This window comes from Chelonoidis abingdonii, chromosome 8 (genome assembly GCF_003597395.2).
Source record: "Chelonoidis abingdonii isolate Lonesome George chromosome 8, CheloAbing_2.0, whole genome shotgun sequence".
Lineage (NCBI taxonomy): Eukaryota > Metazoa > Chordata > Testudines > Testudinidae > Chelonoidis > Chelonoidis abingdonii.
In genome coordinates, this window is record NC_133776.1 from 86,798,283 (window position 1) to 86,818,469 (window position 20,187).

The 20,187-nt window shown below is 43.7% G+C and overlaps 1 protein-coding gene across 1 annotated transcript in view; it reads right to left on the bottom strand.

The window, feature by feature from the left end:
- Positions 1-20,187, bottom strand: part of ALG13 (ALG13 UDP-N-acetylglucosaminyltransferase subunit) — a 61,994-nt gene that overhangs the window by 16,220 nt on the left and 25,587 nt on the right. Inside the window, exons 10-21 of the mRNA XM_075068960.1 lie at positions 20,056-20,137; positions 19,005-19,185; positions 18,253-18,328; positions 16,453-16,561; positions 14,539-14,603; positions 13,707-13,807; positions 9,905-10,032; positions 8,800-9,037; positions 8,499-8,612; positions 8,163-8,319; positions 3,281-3,416; positions 1,668-1,723 (exon numbers count right to left, since the gene is read on the bottom strand). Of these exons, the coding sequence (XP_074925061.1) occupies positions 1,668-1,723; positions 3,281-3,416; positions 8,163-8,319; positions 8,499-8,612; positions 8,800-9,037; positions 9,905-10,032; positions 13,707-13,807; positions 14,539-14,603; positions 16,453-16,561; positions 18,253-18,328; positions 19,005-19,185; positions 20,056-20,137 (1,443 nt within the window). The remainder of the gene's footprint in view (positions 1-1,667; positions 1,724-3,280; positions 3,417-8,162; positions 8,320-8,498; positions 8,613-8,799; positions 9,038-9,904; positions 10,033-13,706; positions 13,808-14,538; positions 14,604-16,452; positions 16,562-18,252; positions 18,329-19,004; positions 19,186-20,055; positions 20,138-20,187) is intronic.

Genomic DNA, 20,187 nt, shown 5'->3' on the forward strand with positions numbered 1-20,187 from the left:
CACAACTTTAAACAACCATGTTCCCTAATTGATCAGCAACACCAAAACTGGGACGACTTTAAGTGAGGAGTTACTGTACCTGGGTCTGGTAGTTTCATATATGTTTAGGGTGAGATATTAAGGGGAGCAATAAAGGAGTCAGGCCAAAAATACTACAGAGAATACGAAAAATGAACATCAAGAACTCCTCCTCCCCCCCCCCCTTTTTTTTATTTATATTGTGCTAGGATTCTACATGGCATTTTACATCATAAAATGCTAAGCAAAAAACCTCCACCATCTCCACAAGAGGGCTTACAATATTAAACGAACAAGTCCAATACATGCACTACACAGGGATGCTATACTGAGAGTTCACATGTATTTTGAAGGAATTTATGAAGCAATTGAATAATCACCAGTATCACTTCACTTCTAGTGTTTAAATCAAGTGCAAAGCTACAGTACTGTGTGATTTCTTTTAAAAAAAATGATTCCAGCAACAGCAAGTGCGTGTGTGATGGTGGGCAGAGGGGAAATTATGTATGTAAATTTAATGCAGTTCAGGCCAAATCCTGCTTCCTCGCTGACTTAAGCAGGACTATCAAAGTCAACGGGACTACTCACATCATAAAGCAAGCGGGATTTATCCCCCACCCTGTCAACACAGGTAGGCAGACCACCTCTTTATAGCAGAAAGGTTCATTTTTGTTTTCCTTCATTAATTTTTCAACTTTTCATTGTCACATGTCATTTAATGGTCCATGATTGAGATTACCTTCTGGGAATCTTGAGGTGAGACAGAACCTGTCCCTCCATCCTAAAGAGATTTCAAAGCAAAACCGTGTGTTTAAAACAGAGAGAAGCCACAAAGCTACAAGATTTGTGGGGAAAAGGAGCTGGGGGAGGGGTGTGTGCCAGAAACCCAAGTCTTCTAGTTTTATTCTTCAAACTATACTCAAAGATCCTGCAGTTTGCTTTAAAATAAAATAACCCTAAATTAACTGGAGTTAGGCCAGTTCACAATTAGTAGTCTTCTATAACTGCACTTGATTATCTGATCTGTGGACCAGCAAGCTGCAGGGATGTGGGGTAGAGAAGAGAAAAACACTTTGTTGTTTCACTAAAACAGTAGCCTCTCCAAGCCCATTAATAAACTGATTGATGTCAAAGGCAAGGTCTGGTCCAGTCCTGTCTCTGAAGGCTAGCATACACTGGTGTGAGACTTGAAGAGTAGTACAGAAAACAGAACGAGGAGCGGGGAGATTCAGGGCTTTACAAAGAACATAGATGGTTTTCCACCTCCCTTCTCCCCACAAAAGTGTGAAGACAGACATGGAGCAGAACTCTACAAATAAAATTCAAACTGTAAAAGCCACCACCAGGATGTGCAAATACTTGATAAACACTGTGGACTGATTTAAAGACCAACCTTACAATGATACTGTAATGAGGTCTCATTTCAATAGGATCCCTTTCAGAGACAACTATTCACTATCTAGCTGAAAGGGGGAGGGGGGGGGAAGGAAGGGGGAGTTGGAGAAATGTGAAATATAAATGGAACTATTATTCCTTCCTCCTAAAAACCACCCCTGAGCATCTACACTAAGCTTGTTTCCAGGGTCAATTTCTTTGAAGGATGTTATGTGTTTCTAGGAAGCCTAATCCAAACAGTGACTAAAGCTTACCAAGTTTGCTGTAGTCTCTGCTGAACTAAATACTGTTGGAGTTTCACAGTCTGGATCTGGAGGGCATGGGCAAAATTAATTGAAACAGGAGCATTAAATCTAATCCTTCAAAAACTTGTGAGATCATAAACTATTGTTTTACATTCACTGTGTGTAATATGGGAGAGTCCAATTCTTACTGACCTGAAGGGGTGTACATATATTCTTCATTGAATTCCCCTAGAAAAGAGGAAATGGATAGCTTCATTTCAGAAAGAAGTTAAACACTGAAAAGATCAGAATTACATTTCAGACACCAGCAAAGGTGAATTGAGCCATCTTAAGAAAAAAGGATATTAGAATGGGATACACCAACATTGCACCGTTTCCTCTTTTTCCTACAAAAATCTACCATTGCATGGTCAGCTCTTTCACAGTTCAAGTGACACAAACGAAGTAGTCCAAAGTCAAACATATCATCTCTAGTCCCCAAGGACCTGAATTCGAATCTAGATGTGCAGAACGAAGTGTAGCTAGATGTATTTAAGAATTTGGCCCTTGTTTACGTTCATTTGAAAAAACAGTGCTAAGTTTATAGCTTGACTTAATACACCGCTGCGTAACAGGAGTCAAGGTTAAGATAGTTAAGTAAAGAACACATGGAGAAAAAGCCATGAGTGTTACAAGTCTGTACAGGACTGTTCCCGCCCCCCACCCCGAAGGAGTTACATTCCCATAATGATTTTAAATGCAAAACCCTTTAAAACAATAGTTATCGGTAACACTATATTCCTATCATCCTCTAGTCACTACTTATAAAATGTTTTATGTATAAATAGGAGATCTACAAGTATCTGAAAAATGCACCTTTTACTCCTTATACACTGTAATTAATAGGCAATGCATTTGAGAGAGGATTAAGGGACAGGAAAATGAGAAACCAACTATACTGGTACACTCTCCAATACTAATCATTTTTAATCAAGAGATATTAAACTGGGTGCCCTTCCTGGCTTCCATGATAGATGAAAAAGGAGCCATTGGCACTTTTAGAAAGATTATTAAGGTGTCTTGGACATGCTCCTTTTTGTAAGTAAGGTAGATGCTAATACCCAAGGCTACTGCTAAAAGTATACTAATGATATACAAACTAAATCAACGTGTAACTAAATGTATTACTTTGTGAGGAATGTCAGAAGAAAATAAAAATACTAGTTTATTCCATTTCACCAAAGGCCACAGTAACTTTCACCAAATGGAATCTATGTTGTATGTTTCAAGCAATGAGTTGTCTTGCTACAAACCTGCAGAGTCACATTAGCACTAGTCTGGCAAACTATTAATCCATTTCATTTAGCACTTTTGCCATGCAATAAAAAAACAGAAGCATGAACATGTGCAACACCTCAAAGTACTTGAAACTGATGTTTGCCCTAAAGCTGGGCTTCCCAAGAGAAAAATGGAAGGCATCTGAATACTCAGTGAACATCGCTGTAAGGCAACATGGATCAGCAGCAGAGCTAAAGGGATCTGCTTTTGCAGGTTGCACAAACAAACATCGAACAGGAATACACAAAAATGGAGATTCTGGATTAATCAGAACACAAGTGTATGTTTGATTATTTAGAACTTACCATTATCACTTGGTTCATCGACTTCCTCCTCTGAGGAGTTCAAAGTCTGTTTGCTGGGTGGAATGGGGCTTGGGCCTCTTCTAGCTACCCAGAATCCTGCAGGGGCTGGGACTATTGGGGCAGGGCTACCCTGACTCTAGGAAACAAGATAAAAATGTGTTTTATTAGAACAAAGTGAACTTGCCATAGGGCAGGCGCTCTCCTCATCCGGAAACCAGATTTAGCAAAGCAATTTTGCTGTAAACACTACTTATTATGCATACAATGATCTCTTTGGTACCTTGTGCTCCCTCTGTGTTGTATCCACCAGGTGTCTCTCGTAATATACACACACGAATTTCTCCCTCTGTGTTTATATAATGCCTAGTATAAATGCCCTTGATCCCTAATTGGGGTCTCCAGGCTGGATCATAATACAAGTTGTTTCACTCTCACCTCAGAGCTATATTAGATTAACGTAAACTCTGCTATTCCAGTTTAAATGCACATGAACCTCAATTCAGTGTTAAAAACTTAGTTGAAACTAGTGTATATTTGTGTCACTCGCCATTGACAAGATCTGAGATACCCCATCCTGAAATCCTCCTGGTGGTTACAGAACCTGCTCTCTTTTATCCCAGCTGAAATGTAGCAGGACCCAAAGCCAGTGCTGCTTTCATAGCAAGTCATTCACTTTGTGACTCGGAGCTCACAATGTAACGACACACCCCTTAAAATACTGCCTGGTTACCGATCAGAGGAATGATGGTCAGTGGTTTCGGCACTAGCCTGAGACTCAGAACAAGAGCCTAGAACTGTACCACACTGCTCGCAGAAACAGTTTTGGTGAATTCCAGATTTACATATTATATTAACACTGGCTTGGGCAGAAGCTGTTTTTCATTACACTGAATCTGTAAATACTACTACTGCACAGTAAACAAGAGAGAGTCAGCAGCTTTCCGAAGGCAATTGGGCTTTAGCTTTCTGTGGCAGACATGGAGCTGCAATGTAATACTGTATGTGACATGGTGAGAAAGTCTTATACCATATATAGGGCAATTAGACTTTCACATCTTTGAATGTCCTGTCTAAACTCAATAGGGGACCGTTGGGGAAAAAAGGCAGAAAAGCAACACCATGGCTCTAGATAAACCACACACTTGGGAGGCATACTTCCAAGTTCCAGCCCAAGTTGCACCACTGTTTTGCCAAGGCTTGGAGCCTAGAGATCCAAGGGTCAATAAGGACTGGTCTACACTACGCATTTGTACCGAATTTAGCAGTGTTAAATTGAATTAACCCTGCACCTGTCCACACAACGAAGCCCTTTATATCGATTTAAAGGGCTCTTTAAACTGATTTCTGTACTCCTCCCCAACGAGGGGGAGTAGCGCTCAAAGTGGTATTCCCATTTCGGATTAGGGTTAGTGTGGCTGCAATTCGACGGTATTGGCCTTCACGAGCTATCCCACACTGCACCATTGTGACCGCTCTAGATAGCAATCTGGAGTCGGATGCACTGGCCAGGTAGACAGGAAAAGCCCCGTGAATTTTTGAATTTCATTTCCTGTTTGCCCAGCATGGAGCGCTGATCAGCATGGACTGTATGGGAGATACTGGATCTGATCGCTTTATGGGGAGACAAATCTGTTCTCTCAGGGTTCCGTTCAAGAAGTCAAAATGCCAAAGCATTTGAAAAAAAATCTCCAGACAGAGGCCACAGCAGGGACTCACCACCGTGCTGCGTGACAAGCATAACGGAAAGCCAAAGAATCAAATGAACTCTCATGGAGGGAGGGAGGGGGGACTGAGGACTCCAGCTATCCCACAGTCCCTGCAGTCTCCGAAAAGCATTTGCATTCTTGGCTGAACTCCCAATGCCTGAAGGGTCAAAAGCATTGTCCCAGGTGGTTCAGGGTATATGTAGTTAATTTACCCCCCTCCCCGTGAAAGAAAAGGGAAACAAATCATTTCTCGCCTTTTTTCAATGTCACCGTATGTCTACCGCATGCTGCTGGTAGATGCGGTGCTGAACAGCAGCATCCCCTCCCCTTCTTTTCCTGATGGTAGATGGTACAAAAGGCTTGGAAACCGTCATCATCCCGTGAGTGCTCCTGGCTGGCCTCGATGAGGTCGGCCGGGGGTGCCTGGGCAAAAAATGAGAATGACTCCTAGTCATTCCCGGCAGACTGTGCAAGAAGATTGAAAACCATCCTCGTCATAGCAACTGGGGGCTCAGCTCCTCATCCCACCCCTTCATATCTAATGAAGGGTCTGTACTGCCTGGATTATAAATAGCAGTGGGAGACTGCCTCCCCCTCATTTTATCTCACTAAAAAGTCAGGTGTTTCTTATTCCTGCATTCTTTATTATTTCATATCACAAATGGAGGGACACTGCCACGGTAGCCCAGCAGGGGTATAAGAGGAGGGAAGCAACGGGTGGGGTTGTTGCAGGGGCACCCCCTAGAATGGCATGCAGCTCATCATTTCTGCAGAGTATCTGGGGCTCTGACCGGGGGCGGCTGTGCTCTCTGGTTCTCTAGACTTGCCCCATATTCTAGGCAGGACTGACACTATTTTTAGACAAAGCAAAGAAGGGAATGATCTGGGGAGTCATTCCCATTTTTGTCCATGCGCCCCGGCCAACCTTAGTGAGGCCAGCCAGGAGCACCCATGACAGTAGCAGATGGTACAGAAGGATTGATAACTGTCATCACCAATTTCCAATTACACACAGTGATATAGGGCTAGCAACCATCTCTGCTACCTTGCAAAGGCAAATGAATACTGCTGTGTAGCACTGCAGTACTGCATCTGTCAGCAGCCTCCAGTACACATACGGTGACAGTGACAAAAGGCTAAAACAGGCTCCATGGTTGCCACGCTATGGCGTCTGTCAGGGCAATCCAGGGAAAAAGGGCGCGAAATGGATTGCCTGCTGTTGCTTTCATGGAGGAAGGATTGAGTGACGGCATTTACCCGAATCACCCACAACACTGTTTTGGCCGCATCGTGGATTCGGATCTCAACCCAGAATTCCAATGGGCGAGGGAGACTGCGGGAAATATGGGATAGCTACCCACAGTGCAATGCTCCGGAAATCGACGCTAGCCTCGGTACATGGACGCACATCGCTGAATTAATGTGCTCAGTATGGCCGCGTGCACTCGACTTTATACAATCTGTTTTAAAAAAATGGAATAACCTCGTAGTGTAGACATACCGTAAGTAACTAAAAGAACTCTGGAGAGAGAGAGAGAGAGGAGCGGGAACATGTGGCATTTCTGGTGAGACACACAGAAACAGGTCTGGTGGGAGTGTCTGAAGTTAGGGCCTTCCGCTTCCTCTCTGAACAGAGAGGAACATGTCCCTCTGATCTCTAAGCTCCCTGTTTTAGCAGACAGCTGGTGTAAATTTGGGCTGGAGAATGAGGTCTGGTCTACACTAGAAAATTAAGTTGGCTTAACTGTTTCATGCTGGGGTGTGAAAAATCCACACCCTCTGAGCAGCATAGTTAAGGTGACCTCCCCCGTCTGCCCGAATTCTTCCATCGACTTAGCTACCATCTCTCAGGGAGACGGACTACCTACACTGACAGCATCTACACTGGCAGGGCTGCAGCCCTGCCATTAAGTACGTCAACTGAAAAGAAAAGAAATATGAAAAAAGTAATACAAAATAGATGGCTGAACATAAGAAATAATCCATTAATAGCTACAGGTAAACATATGGGGAGGATGGGAAAATGGGATGCACACACTCCTGCTAAACGCTACTGATTCTGAGTCTGACAAGGAAGTCGGAGAATAATGTGTCTAAGTTGCTAACAAATGTTTTCTTCCAAGAACGCTGAGCCCAGAACAGGAGGACTAAAGTATGGCTGCTGAAACATACTGAGTTTTCCTTCTTTTCTGGCATTTAAACACTGAAGATGCCAAGTACACCCCAAATCTATGTTCATGAAATTCATTACATCACAATGACCGCGGCAAAAAAAATTCTGGAAGACAGGACGGCTGAATTCACAGTTGAGGCATAAAACTGCTTAAATGCTGACAACTCCAGCCCAGACAGTTAAATACTGACTGACTTTTCAGCACACTCAGTTCGGTTTAGTTTAAAACCTACAACAGGATTTGGAAAAGCAAGTAGACTGATAAAAGGATTATTTTTAAAGAGCAGACACCAAAAGGGTTAGGCTTCACAATGTGACTGGATGCTCAATTATTCCACTTTACTTGCAGAATTAAAAACAAACAAACAAACAAAAAAAAAAAAACAACTTTTCATTTTGGATTGGTCTTAGTGTGGGGAGTAACTGCGCTTGCATGCATCTGACAAAGTGGGTATTCACCCACGAAAGCCATGCTCCAATATATCTGTTAGTCTGTAAGGTGCCACAGGACTCTCTCGCTTTGTGCTTACAAAGGGATCCATATCCTGTAGTAAGTTTCATTTTATAGAAACTTGTTGTGCAAAGGAGTTCAGGAAAAAGTCAGTTTGGAGGTTGTTGCTATTTTCTTTTGCAGAAGAAAGTAGCTTCTGAGTGTTAGTGTGTTGCTCTCCAACATCACAACCATTTGTCACTTAATACCACACAAAGGCAGATGTTGATGCAACATCGAGTGGCAAGAGTTTCTGCAGAAAGTTGTAGGAAATTCATAAGAGTTGAATCTCTATCTCTCTTTACAACTTTCATTGTTATTTAACTAAGAGATTCTAAGTAGAGCATGGCAAACAAGAGGATAGCTCCCTTCCACATCTTTCAAAGCTGCACATCCAAGTCCGAAAAGCCTATTGCGGGAAATGAGCTACCCACTCCAACACTGTACATTTGTACAGGACTTCCTTTTCATTTTGGCAAACGTTTCTAAATGAACTTCTAGCTCATGACTTACTGGTAAAGCAGGAAAAGCAGCCTCATCTCCTTCTTCAATCTCATAGAAAGTTATGGTTTCCTCCAAACCCTGAGGCTCCTCCCCTGTCTCTGGTACAAATCCATACTGACATTCCTTATTGACACACTGCATTTGCCGACGACTACGGCTATATGAACTTTAGAGAAAAATCAAGAGACACACACAGGGGTTTAAGTTATTATACCTTTTTGAAATGCCCTTACATACGTTGGCAGAAGTGCTTTTTACCCACTGTTCAGTATCATGCCATTTTCAAAGCTTGTTTTCCCCTTATTTGTAGTACAATGTTTTGTAAAGAAATTTATACTCACTTACCGGGACCTATAGGAGAAATTGTCATAGCTCTGATAACATCTCTTCCCTGGACCAGGGTAGAATGCTATTTGAGGGCCAACCATGTTGTTCCTGTTTATAAATCGGGCAGATCCCCTAAGATTAAAGGTGTTAAAAAAATACAAAAAAAAAAACCCAGTTACTAAGTGCCTACAGATTCTCTCAGATGAAACTCACCTGTAGTGTCATCTATTAAATACTCGAAGATTGGCTAGGGTCAGAACTGTGGGAGGCCTAACAGGGAACAAATACTAGTCTTTGTCAGGGTTCCAAGGCTTCATACCTGGGCATTCCATATCCCCTGCCATGCCTCTGAGGAGAATTCTGAGGACGGTAGTGATCATAGGATGCCATATTCCCACAATTTTGAGAGCAATTAATTGGAGAAGAGCGACCTGAAGGAACACTGTGCTGTAGACGGGGTGGAAGAACTGGCTGACCCCTACTATAAGCCACTGTCATGTAAACTTCCTTCCCTCGGACTTTCTTAAACAGTCTCTTCCGTGATTTCATATCCATTTCTGCAATTTCAAAGCAGCACAGAAAAAAAGTAAGGGGGGGGTGAGAGTGGAAAACATGAGTTAGGTCTGTTAAACATCCGTACGGATCTACATGACTACCTTAAATAGAGAAATAAGTCAAACTCCAGAGGTACATTCAGATTATAAAGTAGTGCTAGACAATTCCATATGAAAAATTCTGTAAGTTAATATTTGGATACGGAATATGAGGGGAAAAAAACACTCATCCACCCATAAAAGTGCAACCAAGCATGTGAGCTTATTAAAATACCAATTTAAGCTTTTAGAGGTAGATGAGCAGAATGTTTAATAAGCTTCCTATGCACAGGATGGCCTCCCAGTTTTGGCTAGGCCAAGCCAGTACTCTCATCATGCCAAACCCTCCCTGAAGACCTTACTTTGACTCATTCCCTATGGGAATTACAATTATAAAACCCTTTATTAAATCAAGAAAAACACAAATCTACACTGCTTTACTATGGAACTGTATCACTGTAGCCCTGCCCCTGCTCACTTCATTCCCACTCTGCTGTTACCATCATTCTTATGACAAAATCAGATAATCTCTTTGGTGAAGGGACCTGGCATTTCTACATTGTCTGTAAAGCACTTTACAGCCTCTTGGAAGTTTTAAATACTAACTTTAACACACATTCTCAATGGATTTGCTATTTGTAAGTGCCCCAGCAAAATACTCATCACAAGTTCAACAACCTCCAAAGATGAGCTTTCCTCAATCATTCCCCCTTAAAGTGAGTTTTATATTACCAAATGAATTCAATCATAGCCAATATCTGAAGACTGCTACAAACCCCCTTCATTCCCCTAACAAAAAAGGAAAGATTCTTATTGCAACCGCATACAAACCTATTTCTGAAACATAGCCGCCTGTTATTTTCTGATAGTTTCCTCCTTTTCGATTGGGAACCACATTCCATGCAGGGACAGGTGTCACTTGTGTCACTGGTTTTAAGTTTGCCAATGGAACAATATGCCTACATGAAAAATACTAGTGTAAGTAGTGCCACAGGAATGCATGCTAATGCAAGTCAGTGTCTGTCATAAACATACAACTAAGAGTAGCATAAAAATCCCTCTTTACCCTGTAAAGGGTTAAGAAGCTTAGATAACCTGGGTAGCACTTGACCAAAAGGACCAATAAGGGGAGAAGATACAGACAAACCTTCCCCTGCAGATTTGAAAGTGTCTCCTGGAGTCAACAAGGAAACTGGGAAGGGAACACATATCTCCTTAAGCCATATCTGAACTAAACATCTAGTCTTGCAAAAATAGTAAGTAATAGCAAAGAAATTTGTTAGATTACCTTTTGTTTTAGCTTGTGAATTTTCCCTGCGCTAAGAAGGAGGTTTATCCCTGTTTTTGTAACTTTAAAGTTTTGCCTAGAGGGGAAATCCTTTGTGTTTGAGTCTTTTGTTATTCTGTAAAGTACTTACCATCCTGATTTTACAGAGGTGATTCTTTTACCTTTTCTTTAATTAAAATTCTTCTTTTAAGAACCTGATTGAGTTTTCATTGTTCTTAAGATCCAAGGGTCTGGGTCTGTGTTCATCTGTACCAATTGGTGAGGATATTATTCTCAAGCCTTCCCCAGGAAACAGTGGGTGCAGGGTTTGGGGGAATTTTTTTTTTGGGGGGGGGGGAGGGGTAATAGAACTCCAAGTGGTCCTTTCCCTGATTCTTTGTCTAAAATCACTTGGTGGTGGCCGCATACTGTTCAAAGCAAGGTGGAATTTGTGCCTTGGAAAAAAGTTTTTAACCTAAGCTGGTAAAAATAAGCTAAGGGGGTCTTTCATGCGGGTCCCCACATCTGTACCCCAGAGTTCAGAGTGAAGAAGGAACCCTGACAGTGCCATATTAGAGAAAAATAATTGCCATCAAGTGTGATCAGATCTTACTGAAGAGATTCTTCTTTAAATAAGAACATAAAAACAGACAGTTTAGAAGTGTATGTACAGTTGTGTTAGCCAAACCAGGGGACAGTTTAAATAGGCGAAACCACATTATATCGAACTTGCTTTGATCCACCAGAGTGTGCAGCGCCCCTCCACCCCGGAGCACTGCTTAACGCATTATATCCAAATTAGTGTTATATTGAGGTAGTGGTGTATGGCTTTTTATCATTCCAATCCATGCATATAGTAATCCTACTCTGAGATTTTTCAAAAGATAGATGAAGGTGAAACGAGACTCCTCCTGCTATAGGGATGTAACTTGCATCAATGGCAACTTCTTTAGAGCAGGGGTCGGCAACCTTTCAGAAGCGGTGTGCTGAGTCTTCATTTATTCACTCTAATTTAAGATTTCGCGTGCTGGTAATACATTTTAACGTTTTTTAGGAGGTCTCTCTCTATAAGTCTATATATTATATAACTAAACTAGTGTTGTATTGTAAAATAAACAGGGTTTTCAAAATGTTTAAGAAGTTTCATTTAATGAATTAAATGTTTGATCTTTACCCTGCTGGGCCTCTAGCCCCTGCTGGTCTGGGGTCTCTGTTCACCTAGGCTGGAGGGGCTTGAGCAGGGCCTGCGGCCGGAACCCCGGTGGCAAGGGTCCGTCGTCAGAACCCAGACCAGCAGTTGGTCGTGTGGGCTTGGACGGGCCAGGACCAGGGGTGGGTCAGGGCTGGGTTATGTGAGGGGGAATGTAGGTTGTCAGGCAGAGGGGTGCGCTGGGTATGGTTGGGGGTGCCAGAGTAGGCTTAGGGTTGGGGTGGAGGGGGGATGAAGGAGTCGTTAGAGGGCTGAGGTGTTATGAGGGAGGTACAGGCTCAGGGGAGAGTGCTGGTGACTGCCCCCCTAAAACTCTAACCAGTGCTTCCTGTCCCTGACTACCCCTGCCTGGGACCCCTGCCCCAACTGCCCCCCAGGACTCCACCCCCTATTTAAGCCTCCCTGTTCCAGACTGGCTCTGCCTCCTACTGTCCCTGACTGCCCCGAACCCATCACACCTGTCCCCAGCCAGGAACCCCATCGACTCCATGCCTATCCAACCACTCCCGCCCCCTGACAGGACTCCCAGAACCCGACGCATCACCACCCACTCCCTGCCTGCCCCAAACCCCTTTCCACCACCCTGCCTCCTGACAGGCCCCCAGAGACTCCCAAAACTCATACAACCCCCCAGCTCCTTGTCCCCTGACTACCTCCTCCAAGAAGACCCAACCCTAACTCCCCCCACAGGATTCCTCCTTGCTCAACTGGTCCCCTGACTGCCCTGACCACTATTTCACTCCCTGCCCCTCACAACCCAGGACTTCCATGCCTCATCAACCCCCACCCCCACCCCTAACCGCCCCCCGGTGATCCACCCCCATCAACCCCCCTGCTCCCTGCCCCCACCCCTTACCATGAGGCTCCACACAGAGCTAAATACACTGCTCCATGGGAGCACACAGCCCCGCTCCTCCGGTTGAGCGGGAAGCATGTCTGCCTCCCCGTGGAGCCAAACGCCACCCTGCGGGAGCGTGCAGCCCCGACCCCCAGAGTGCTGCGCGCGGCAGCAGGGCTCCAGGGGAGAGGATAAGGTGGGGGAGGGGCCAGCAGCTTGCTGCGTTCGGCCCCGCGTTCCGACCCGGGAACGTGGACCCCGCGGCTTGTCATGCCGGGAGAGTGGAGCCATTTGCCCACCCCGTGCGCACGGCTATGCTTCTGCTCCCTGCCCCTGCGGGGGAAGTGGAGGGCAGAGGAGAGCGCGCCGGGCTGGACAGGATTTTTAGTGGCATGCTGGAGTCCCGGCAGGCTCCAGCGTGCCATTAAAAATTGGCTCACGTGCTATAGGTTGCCAACCCCTGCTTTAGAGACAGACCCAGTGTCAGAGGCAGAATCATCCCTGTAACAGCACTGGTAACATGCATACTATTGTAAAATTTGTACATGAGTCAACGTTTCTCTTCCCTTTTTAAAAAAATTTTTGGATCCCAGCATTGTCTTGGTTTTCAGAGACTAGCTAGCTACTCTCAGGATTGTTTTTAATTCATCTTTAATGCAGTCTAACTCTTGTACACTGATTAATTCAAGGGCACGCTGCAATACCTGTTACTTATAAAAGGCATACAGCACCAGAGTTGCATTTTTATCTTAAAGATAACAATACAGATTATCAGAGGTAAATTTGGGATGTGCCAACAAGTAGCATTTTTGGTTGATGTGTGACTTATCTTAAGGCATTTACAAAACTCCCAAAATTAAGGGGGAGGGGCAAGGAGAGTTGTCAGAACAAACTTCAAGGACTAAAAGCAACCCGTTATTTAGCTGTGATGCAAGTCCCACTCCTAAGAAGTTCTAGAAGCCAGTTGTGTAGACTCATTGTTCATCATGAACTCAGCCCACCCAGCAGGAAACTCTTCTGTTTTCTATCCACATGGTAGGTACATTATACCTGGAATGTTTTCAGTGAAAACACAAGAGGTGTTACTCCTGCCATCTGCTACTGGTGGAATGGTAGCTACTGCCAAGCTGTTAAACTGGTAAGGAACTGGGTCTGGGTTTTATATTCTGAAAAGAAACTGAACCCAGAGCTTCAAAACATTCTGACAGCCATAATTTAAACATCTGTTGGGAGAGAGGTGTGTATGTGCAGACTCAACAAAAAGGAGGATTTCAGCAAATAGGAGACACAGCTCTAAGATGGTCTCTAGATTGCTTACTTTTCTGCCAGCTCCTCAATGAACACGGTCACCATGTTGCCATCATGTCCAACTTCCTGGATATGAGCATTGTAGTACTTACCCCCAGGCTCTAGACGTACCTGAGGAGGAAATAAGGGGGGAGTAGGTAAATACAAATGGTGACACATTAATGGTGCTCTGGTTCCCCCCAATGGCTGGTAACATAAGAGCTGTTTTCATGCTGCTCACATATCACTGAGTTAGCTTGAGAGTCTTGGAATACCTCAACCTAGCACTCCCTGCTCTACTCAACACAGAGACAGAAAAGTGGGCAGCAGAGGGAGACACACTGCAGGAACAGATACAAACAATGAGTAAAAAGAATAACAGAAACCCTCATGGATGGAAGAAAGGCAGGGAGTGGACAGGTCAGAACCAAAACTGCCTTGTACGATTCAACAACTAAACTAAACAGGACCCACTGCACTAGGCACTGCAAAACACGGAACAAAAAAAAAAAAAATTGTCCATCTTTCATCACTATTCTGCTGAGGTTTGTGTACAGTGCCAGTCACGGTGGCCTCTGTGTATTTCAAGAGTTCAGTCTTAAACTCCTCCACTTTCAGGATTTATAGAACTGATTCATGGTCAGCTTTCAAGCACCCTTCTCACGGACTATCTTGTGCTCGTTTTGAATTTACGGAAAGTTATAATTTAAAAAGAGTAATTTCAGATGACCTCATCATATTTAATAGCTATAAAAAGAGAAGAAGTCTCTGAAGAACCTGAGTTCAGATGTATATTAAGTCATAAAACTTATTTAAAGCAACTTTAATAATTTATCATTACTGAATCTGCTTTGAGTACTAACCTGACATTTGTCTCCTAAATAGTACTGTCTCCCAGCAAACACCATGTAATCAGTTTTTTGAAGTTCTACAAGAGATCCAAGTGAAAGTTTAAGCTAGGTACTGTTCTTCATTTTTTCCTTATTATTACCCAGAACTGCACTCAAGGGAACCAAGTATTATAGGCTGAAATGAGTGAATTATCTCCTTATTTTCCTGGGCATTATGTGAGCACTCTGAACTACTAAAAGAGACCAGTAGTCCCTTCCAAGGCTTGAGTATTAGGGAAATGTTGCACTCTCCCCACAACTTGGGATGCCACAAAACAGTGACAACTCCCATGACTGAGAGCAGCTGGGCTTTGGAGGAAAAAATTGTGCCTCCCAGATTGGCTTGCATGCCAAAGAATCCCAAAGCACTTTACAAAATACATATGCAACAACAGGATCACTTTGCTCCTCACTGAAATTCAGTCCTTTCTGGGATCAGTGTGCAGCAATACTATCTAGCCCAAAATTTCTATAAATAAACAATGTCCCTTTCCTCTGAGTCAGCACTGAGGCTGTGTAGTTACACATCACAGTGAAAAGCAGGCTGCAGCCACACGGGTGTGTAGCTACATGCATCAGTGAAAGGCTCTGGCAGGGGGGAGGCAGTAGGGAACTGCCAGAGTCTCCCTCTTCCTGCCAGAGCCTTTCCTTGCTGTGAGGAAAGGCTCTGGCAGGCCCTTGCAGCAGAGAAAGGCTCCCAGAAAGACTCTAGCAGTTGTCGGGGGCGGGGGCACCATTGTAGACAGGAGAGGCACTGCTTGTGCAAGTAGAGATCCATGCAGGGTACATACACACAGGGTTCAGGCATGTCTTCACTCTACTTGCCTAAGCAGCGCCTCACTGTCTACACTACCATTAATACCCATGCTAGAGGTATATATACATTCTATACCTCACCAAAAGGAGCATGCAGCATAGCTATACTGAGAGTCAAAAGCCCAGCCAGGCATTAGGGGCTGCTATGTTGATGGAACAGATGAAAACACCAAATGCTGACCAACTGTGATCATTTTGTAAGGCGGGATGTATCTGGATAATTGTAATGTACTTAAATCTCCCTGACAGGAAAATTCTGAGAAAAAAAAAGTTATTCTTCCCTTATCACTCCTAAATTTCTGTATAGCGCTGCTGCACACTGGGAACTGGCTGCTCTGTTTAGTCCCAGAAAGGACTGGGCTGAATTTCAGTGAGGAGTGAAGTGAACCCATTGTTGTACTTACAACTTGGGATTCTTTGGCATGCAAGATGAGATGTGAGGAGAGTGCCACATTTCCCTAGTGCTCAAGCCCCTGGACAGCTGGGGAGGAAGGGACCAATTGTCTGATTTGGCAGTTCAGAGTGCACACTAACCGTTAAGTGACTCTCATCCTTTACTGTTACCCTGAACCCAAATGCATTTATGGAATACGAGCCTTTGTGCAGACACTGCTACCATAAATTAAAAAAAATTAAGCCCCCAATTTTACATTTGAACACTATCTGAAAATAGCATTATAAGACGATACTCTGCTATTGCACTTAGCTTTCCCGGAACCACACATTTTCTAGTCCAGAACCAATATATTTTCCTCAACAGAACAGATTTCAGGAGCATGGACAGATGCCATATAGGATTGGAAGTACTCTACTGGTTGCTTAGAGATGAGAATAAGACATTTCTGGCTGGTAACAGGATGTATGCTGCACAGATATGTTTGCTGGATTAGACAATGCTCTTTACATTTCCCATACGTGTCTATTTGCTCAAGCCCCTGGTCAGGTCCAACATACTTGTAAATCAGTCTGTAAAATAACCTCATTGAGCCTCAAAAAAAAAACCAAACAAACACACACACCTTACTGTTGGCCAGGAATTTACAGAATATACAAATGGTTTTTTTAAAGTACCTTTTCTGCTGTCCAACCAAACATCAAACTCTACATTTCGATAGATCTCAGGGTCCAGGGCTTTTAGTACTTTATAGGGAAAAGGCATCTTTGACGGATTTTCTGGAGGCTAAAAACAGAGTTAAAATGGACTACAGTTGAAAGGGTTGTAAATATATGACACACTTTTCTTTCCTTGCAGAGGTTCTAATTATTTTAAACATATACACTGTCTTCCCTGCCTCTTTCAGTTCCACTATGACATGTAATCAGTTTGTTTCAAGTTCAGACTCTAAGAAGAATATGAACAAGTCTTTAGGTATTATGGATTCTGACGCTTGAGGACAAAGCAGATAAATAAAAATCACGTTGAAGAAGTTGACCACAGACTCTATACTGATCTGCTTGATTTCAGGATAGAAAGTTTTTAGTTACTAGGTAAAAATAGGTAAGGAAAAAGACAAAAAAAAAAAAACTAACTAGGACTGACTTTCAGAAGCTGTTGACCACACAACTCCAAATCAAAGTCAATGAGTGTGTGTAATACACACACGGCTTGGCTACACTTGCCACTTACAGCGCATTAAAGGAGCCCCGGGTGCACTAGCTCACTATGCATCCACACTGGCAAGGCACGTAGAGCACTTTGACTCTATGGCTAGAGCACTCCTGGTACTCCACCTCGGCGAGCAGAACAACATTTGATGCGCCCCCATTGGTGTGCCCAAGCATCAGTGTGAATGAGGTGTTGCATTACTGCACTCTGATCTGCATCTGGAAACATCCCACAATCCCCTAAAGTCAAGTGGCCACTCTTGTCATTGTTTTGGATATGCCCTTTGAAAGCTCCATTTGTTAGCCTGCTGCTTATCTGCTCTGAGACAAAGCAATCATTACTGTGGAATGGTGTGTGTGTGTGTGTGTGTGTGTGTGTGTGTGTGTGTGTGTGTGTGTGTGTGTGTGTGTGTGTGTGTGTGTGTGTGAGAGAGAGAGTGATGAGAGAGAAGGGGGCGGGGGGTGAGGATGGCCGATAAGAGGTCTGCTGCTGTCTGAATTTACAAGACCAGCATGCTTGACACGCTCTCAGCCCCCCAAAAAACCCACTCTCCTCCCCTATATCACCACACACACTCCAGTCACACTCCACCCCACCCCAGATTTGAAAAGCCACGTTGCGCCACTTTGCATGCTGGAAGCGGATACACAATGCAGTGCTCTCTGGTTGGCTGGTTTGCAAGACGCTGCTAATGTGGCCATGCCAGTGTGCTGCTGGCAGTGTGACAGACTGCGATACTTTCCTACTGAGCTTCTACGAAGGCTTGGATTTAATTCAAAGCACTCTTACATCATGCAGGGTGTAGCCATGCTATATACAACACAGACACAGCTCCTTGAATGTTTGTTGAGCCATTGTTTTGAGCAACAGCCCTGGTAAAATGGAACACAGCACTGTTATGTGCCTAAATAAATTAGATTAATAAGAAAATTAGAAGTTTCTAGGTAAGAGCTCCAGACAGGGATTCTTTGCCAAATACGGTTTTCTAAACTTTTTTTTTTTTTTTTTTTTTTAAAAGCTAGCTAAAGAACAAGAGTCTCAGAAATAGAGCCTTTTATCATATAAAAAGCTCAACAATTAGTTTAAGAGAAGAGATCACCACCACCAGGGCTAAAAACTAAACATGCACATGTAAGATGGAGAAAATAAAAAGGTGTAAATCCCCAACAGCAGCATTTTGAATAGGAAGGGCTGATTCAACCTTAATCACAGTATCATGAACACTAATGGGAAAGAATTAAAGGATTTTCCCTTAATTGCCAAACCTTTGCCTCATCAGTGCCTTGTTTGAGTTTATCTTCAGGTGGGTTGTCTGTATCATTGCCGTCCCAGTCTTCCACTCTAAGCAATTTAAAAATAGGATTACAAAATACAATGCAAGATTTCTGGCCAGCACTGAAATCAACAAGATCAAACTGGTTGAATGACTTAATAGAACAACCATTGCGCCATCAAGTGATAAGATACAAGCCAGAACTTAATACTATTATAATGTAGTACAACAAATATGAAATTTCGCACATGCGGCACTCAAACACACTAAACCTTTTCCTGATTGTAAATGAAATGATCTCTCCCCCAACCCCTTCAGTTCACGTCTTCCATGCAGTGGCAGCTAACATTGTTTTATGTTTAAGGAAGGGTCAGCCCAGTTCCATTCTGCAAACTTAGACTCCTTCAGTTGTTCCACTCATGGGCATTAAAGGAATTAAAGTATAGTAGTTTCTCGCTAAAGTAAGCCAATGATTCTGATTACTCATGATTCGTTCAGCAAGAAGGTGCCATCTGACTATAGCCAGTGGGAGAGGTTGCTGCTCAATCAGCTCACTTCCCAGTCCCAGGCAAAGCACACTGCTTTTTCCACAATATGCTCAGACTCTGGCTTGGTACCAGGACATTGGAGAATGAAGGCAGATGTTCCATGTGGCAGCTCAGAACATAACTAGTAGGCTAGTCCCTCCAACACCTTTAAGTTATCAGGTACCCTTCACAGGATATTTTGTTTTTAATCTAATACCTCCTTTCTGATGAAGTGTTGGACCCTTCCTTGGGAAGGCAATCAGAGTTTGCATCCTCACTTCCAACAGAGGCACTGTTTCTGTTCTTTTTGGCCCCACTTCGAAACATCTCAACTGCAGTTCTCAATTCCTCCTCATCCATGCCAAACACATCTTTGTACAGGATCTCGTACAAGACAGCTGGGCAAACAAAGCACACAGAACCCAATGACTTGGTGCCAGACACGTGACCTTACACTAGCAGATGTGCACTTTGCGGACTTTCACAACATACCAATTACACTAAACTCCATTAATAATGGTTAATGAATTTCCCCACTTTCTTCTTCTTCAGCACCCCTCTCCTCTTAAGAAAGAACGTTGTTGATAAGTACGTATATACTCCATCATAAGCCGGTTTGTTTATAAGTCGACACCCATCCCCCTCCCCCAAAGATGGATAAGTAAAAATGGAAATTTTTTATGACCCATTCATAAGCCGACCCTATAATTCAGGAGCCAGCAAACTCTGGCTCCCAGGCCATCAGGATAAGACACTGGCGGGCCAAGATGGTTTGTTTACCTTGAGTGTCCGCAGGCACAGAGGTAAACCTAAGTAAAAGTGTCATGGCACATCAGGTGCTTACCCTGATGGGCTGGGACAGCAACTGGTGGGGAAATGGACCCCCACACTCTCCCCATCCCATCCCTTCCCATTTTTGTCTGGGGAGGAGGTCTCTGGCCTGGCCACAGGCTGCCCCGGCAGGCTGCCAGCCCCAGAGCTGCAGCTGCTTTGGAGGCTGGGGGGAGAGCAGTGTGGCCAAAAGCAGAGAGACTCTGGCCCTGCCTCTTCCCTTTTGTCTCTGCTGGCTGTGCTGCTTCTCCTTGCTCCCTCTGTTGGGGGGTGGGGTGGGGGGGCAGGGCTGTGTCCCACCTCTCCCTCTCTATAGGGATTCATAAGCCGACCCCCTTCCCTGGTGCTTCCCTTTTTTACTAAAAAAATTCAGCTTACGAACAAGTATATATGGTACTTCAAATACACTATTTTTAACAGAGTGAGAGTTAATTTACCCTGGCAAACAGCAGCATCTGCCTGAAATTGTTTTGTATACACAGAGTCGTAATGGCCGTTACTGGAACAACACAGCAAGATCTTGGAAAAAAAAAAAATAAAAACCAAAAAGCTTTGAGGAAGAAATGAAA